The 5,403-nt window shown below is 46.4% G+C and overlaps 1 protein-coding gene across 1 annotated transcript; it reads left to right on the top strand.

The window, feature by feature from the left end:
• Positions 1-1,908: 1,908 nt before the first annotated feature.
• On the top strand, positions 1,909-4,921 carry jmjd8 (jumonji domain containing 8). Its single transcript, XM_008417197.2, has 9 exons — positions 1,909-2,030; positions 2,104-2,199; positions 2,960-3,008; positions 3,077-3,173; positions 3,243-3,311; positions 3,381-3,500; positions 3,840-3,907; positions 4,467-4,601; positions 4,683-4,921. The coding sequence occupies exons 1-9, from the start codon at positions 1,960-1,962 to the stop codon at positions 4,761-4,763; spliced, it is 786 nt and encodes a 261-aa protein (XP_008415419.1). The 5' UTR covers positions 1,909-1,959; the 3' UTR covers positions 4,764-4,921.
• Positions 4,922-5,403: the final 482 nt, after the last annotated feature.

Here is a 5,403-nt window from a genome sequence, read left to right as displayed (position 1 = left end):
GCTTTGTCTGGTTCCTCACCTAGGACCTGTCTGCCTTGGGTGACCCTACCAGGGGCATAAAGCCCCAGACAGCATAGCTCCTAGGATCAATGGGACACTCAAACCSCTCCACCACGATAAGGTGGCAGCCCAAGGAGAGGTCCAGAAATGTTTTTGGTTTTTATTCTGCTCTAGAAACTTCCAGGTCGATCCGTTTCCAGGTCAGAATCAAATCCGGCTTGTCTTCAACTGACTTCTGGTCCAGAACCAGAACCCACCAGAGGAGGTGGTTCTCCTCCTCCTCCCCCCATTCTTCTTAAAAAACTAAAACTACTAAACCCTTCATCCCCAGATGATCTCTGAAAAATTTCCTTTATATCTAATTTACTTTTATTCCCATCTAATTTTCTAATTAAAACCTCTTTCATGAACATATCCATTATGTCCTACAAATATATGTTGTACTATTTCTAATTTTCACAACAATTACAACAACCTGTATTATGTTTATTAATTATAGTACTATTTAATAAAACCTATACCAGTGTTGTAGTCAAAACCAACTAACCTGAGACCAAGTCGAGACCAAGGCCAGCGGCCTGCACTACATGACACGATAAAATGTGAAATATAATCAAAATTGCTCTCAAATTGATCTGAAAGATTCACACTTCCATAAAAAGGGTTAGATATTTAATACTTAGAGCTGAAATAAATGTAACCAATATCTCTGTGCTACAATCCGTGGTGGTCTCCTGCCATCCCTAAAAGGATAACGCCCTGGGCGTTTGCCCATATCATTCATGTCAGAAACCACCCGTCTGCACCATTAAACAGCAATTGAGGCAAAGCACTAACTGTAAACAACACTCAACTATGAACACTGACCAAGGAGCAACAAGCAAGAAGTAACCAAGCACAAGACGCTCACCGTGACTGTTTTCGCTCTCTCTCCCGCTACATGAAGTCAGGCAGCACACAGTGCTGCAATATCTGCCACATGACGGGTGACTAAAACAAAGAGCAATGCGCATGCTCTTTGTTCTTGTGTTTTATTTGCTATATCAATGTATGTAATTACATAAAAATAATAATAGATACTGCAGTGAACGCAGAGCATTAAAGCCGATCTTCTTAGTAAAGATCAGTTCAGAAGAATCAGACTGTTCATGAATGTCACATCACTATATTGCAGACTTTTGGACACAGCGTTGTCCCATATTTGCGGCAAGTTAGTCAAACCCTCTACACAATAATTCAGTGCAATAAGTGACAACTTTTTTTTCATCACAATGTTTATGTGTCTCTGTACAGCTAGCTTTGCTAACATCACGTCATCGTAGCTCAGCTTCTTTGAGCTTCTTTTCTAAGTGATAAAAGTTAGACGTCGTTCCACCATGTGTGAAAGCGAAGCGCTGCTGAGTTAGCTGTCGGATTTCTGATGATTTATGCAGCTTTATTCTATTACTGACTATTAGACAGACATCTTCTGCTGCTGAGAGGAAACCACTGCGCATGTCTGGAGCCGCGTGCGAGTGACAGGTGGGAAGAGTAACAGACACGTAATTGGTAAATCACGTTATTGCTTGGATTTTAATCGGTGCGTTTTGCATCCAGTGAAATCAAACATGTTAACAAATAAACTGGACAGTTTGCTGTACGTTTAATATTTCCACTGGTCTCGAAATAAAATCCTGAGTCCTCAGCGCCCGAGTCCAAGACCATCAAAAATGTTCTCGAGACCGAGTACTACAACACTGACCTATGCCTCTCATGTATATTACTAAAAATATCTTTAATCCCACTCGCAAGTTCGTTCAGAGTCCAGTTTATGAGCTCGAAAAGCCCAGTTACCCTGGAACTGAGGGATTCTGGTTCTCTCCTGGTGTCCCTGAATGCGCCATGGGTCGAATTTATGTGACCCTTTGTGATTGGCTGCCAACGCGGAAGTGCATTTTCTAGCTGCCGGTTAGAAGCCGGATGGGGTTCGGAGCGGTCCAGTTTGTGGCTGCGTGGCTGGTCTGGACCGCGGGAGCGGAGGACGGAGGATGGTGGGTCCATGGAACCGGGACGCCGGGCTCGGTTCGGGTCGACTCGCTAATAACGGCCCGCTGTATTGCGCAGGTCCCAGCCGGAAGGTTCCGGCCTGGAGGATGAAGGCGGCTGCTCCATCCAGGTTCTGGACGGGTCGGAACTTTCGCAGCAGCAGTTCCTGGAGAGGTAACCGAACCGAACCGAACCGAACCGAAAGTAATTCATTAAAAATAAACCCTGGATGAAATAAAACTGGGAAAATTTATTTAAAAGTTAAAAATAAACAACAAAAATTACAAGTAAACAAATAATTTGAGAAAAAGATGAAAAAAAGAGAACTCATTCATTTAAAAATAATAATGTAGTTTTGTTTATTCTCCTCTTTATTAACAAAGTTCGCATTTTTAGGACATTAAAGCATCAAACAGACACATTCAGATCTCTCTGAATATTTTATATTTCACCGTTATTACAGCTCCAGCATCTATCAGCCAGGTTTGATTAAAAASAGTATAATTAAGCTGAAATAGTTTAAAGTATAGAGACAAAATACCAAACAACGTATTTTGTCCTGATTATCCGCCAGACTGACTGGTTTTCAGTTACATTGCAGACGGAAACTAAAACCAGGAAGTGACGCAGCAGCTCAATGAAAGCAGGAAGAAAATACATGAAATCTGCCGAGTCAGCAGATTGTGACGTAGCATCGATGTGCGTCACAAGGTAGGACGGATCGATGGGCAGCACAGGTAGTTAGGACACCCGATGCGTACCGCTGAGGTCCAGATCTGGTTCCGATGCTTCATTAGAACCTTAATGCTAGCTGCTAACTCAGCAGTTTGGGTTTTGCCTTCAGCAGAACCGAGCCGACCCGGCTGATCCAGAGCTGGTTCTGTTAAAGTCTCCAGAACCCGGAGTCCAGATTGATCCACTGGTTCTGTTCCAGGTTCGCCTTCAGCCGACCCGTCATCATCAGAGGCGTGACCGACAACACGGTACCGAGGGGGGGTGATGATGACGATGGTGATGAAGATCAGATTTTTATCTGGCGTTTCGTCTCCAGCGGTTCCAGGTTCTGTGCTCCAGGTCCGGTTTGCTGCAGCGGTACGGTTCCCTGACCATCAGGCTGAGCACGGCCAACACCCACTCCTACAGGAAAGGTCAGAACCGGGTCAGAACCGGGTCAACCTCTGACCCCTGACCCCAGCTAACTCTCTCTCTCCTGCCAGTGGACGTGGCCTTCCAGGACTATGTGGATCGGCTGCTGAGGCCGCAGGACGCTGCCGTCCTGGGCAGCGGTGAGTCGGACCCGCCTGGTTCTGACCCGGTCCCAGACCCGGTTCTGACCCGGTTTCTGTCCACTGCAGAGACGCTGTACTTCTTTGGAGACAACAACCTGACAGAGTGGCAGAACCTTCTGGACCGGTACCAGGCGCCGCCGTACTTCCTGCCGGGTCGCAGCGCCGCCTACAGCTTCGGCATTGCCGGTCAGTGGGACCGACTGGACCGGACCGGACCGGACCTGCTGCGGGCCGCAAACGGCCCACAAACTGCCGTTTGGACTCATCAGTCCATAACAAACGGTCCAAATCATCATGGATCCGTCAGAACCATCAGCTCCTCTCCAGGGTTCTGTCCAATCTGCTGGATCAGAACCACTGGTCCATTACTGACAGCAGAACCGGATCAGAAAATTTAGTCTGAATGCGTTTTAATAAACAAGTAGTTTATGTTTTTACGCATTTTGTTCATTTATTTGATTTTAGTTTCTGGTCCAGAGGTTCTGATGAGGTTCTGATCAGATCCACTTCCTGTTTGACCCACAGGTCCAGGAACCGGAGTCCCATTCCACTGGCACGGACCGGGATTCTCTGAGGTCATCTATGGAAGGAAGGTAACAGAACCGGTTCTGGTTCTGACTGGGTTCTGGTTCGGGTTCGTCTCCTGATCCAGGTTTACGTCAGAACCTCTCAGGTTCTACTGGGCAGCACTATACCTAGTCCAAAACGTTAGCATGCGTATGCTAACATTAGCATGAATATGCTAACGTTAGCATGCGTATGCTAACATTAGCATGAATATGCTAACGTTAGCATGCGTATGCTAACATTAGCATGAATATGCTAACGTTAGCATGCGTATGTTCATGCTAACCCTGAAATATTCAGTATCAGCTCATTAGCGTTATGCCAGCATTAGCATGTTAACACAACATAGTAGCAGTAGACCAATGCTAACCCATATCGTTAGCATTAAAGCTAAGCGGACTGATTGATTGTTGATCTGGGTCTTGGTTAACGTTGCCATGGCAACCAGTCATCGTTTCAACTGGAAACCAGCAGCTGTTCTGTGAAAATCTACTAAATTCACGACAACGATGACGCAGTCATCACACTTATCGTTTTCTGGACTGGATCAAGTAAAGTCTCGCTGTCGTTCGAATGGCACCGCAGCGCTGGTTCCTCTACCCGCCGGACCGGGACCCTCGTTTCCACCCGAACCGCACCACCCTGTCCTGGCTGACCGACACCTACCCCGGCCTGCCGGAGGCCGAGGCGCCGCTGGAGTGCACGGTCCGACCCGGAGAGGTCAGCTGGCCTCGGTTTATCCAAAAGTTTTCCTTCGGGGTTTTTCTGTCGGTGCTAACCGATTCCTCTCTGGTCCGTCAGGTTCTGTATTTTCCGGACCACTGGTGGCACGCCACCCTCAACTTGGACACCAGTGTCTTCATCTCTACCTTCCTGGGCTGAGCGCCGGCAGGAAGGAAAACCTGACAGGAACCGGATTCAGGATCTACTGAGAATTTATGCTTTTAAAAATCTAATTAATGTTTAAATTTAAAACCAGAAAATGGAAATGATTGATTCTGGAAGATAACGTTTAAGAATTAAAGAAAACTTCAGCAGGTCGCTGAGTTATTTTTTCTTTTCAGGAGAACAGGAAGTTGGAAATGAAAAAGTGAAAAAGTGAAACACTGTTTGCTGATGTTTGAGTTGGTGGAACAAACGGCAGATTGTTGCTATGGTAACAAAACAATATAACTGGATATTGTTCTTTGAACTTTTACAAAGTAAACCTGCCAGCTCCTTAAAATCTTACATTTAAATGTTTAACTATTTAAAATCTTTTATGCTGAAACCATTAAATCAAATTCAGCAGCTTTGATACATCGATAAATAAACGTTACATTTATGATTCTGTGTTAAAATATCAGCATTTATGGCCCCATGGAGCCCTGAGGGCCCCATGCAGCCCTGAGGGCCCCATGCAGCCCTGAGGGCCCCATGGAGCCCTGAGGGCCCCATGCAGCCGTGGGGCCCCATGGAGCCCTATGGAGCCCTGAGGGCCCCATGCAGCCCTGAGGGCCCCATGCAGCCGTGGGGCCCCATG

Source organism: Poecilia reticulata, linkage group LG8 (genome assembly GCF_000633615.1).
Source record: "Poecilia reticulata strain Guanapo linkage group LG8, Guppy_female_1.0+MT, whole genome shotgun sequence".
In the NCBI taxonomy this organism is placed as follows: domain Eukaryota; kingdom Metazoa; phylum Chordata; class Actinopteri; order Cyprinodontiformes; family Poeciliidae; genus Poecilia; species Poecilia reticulata.
Note: the sequence above shows the minus strand (reverse complement) of the source record. Positions and strands in the feature narration are given on the sequence as shown.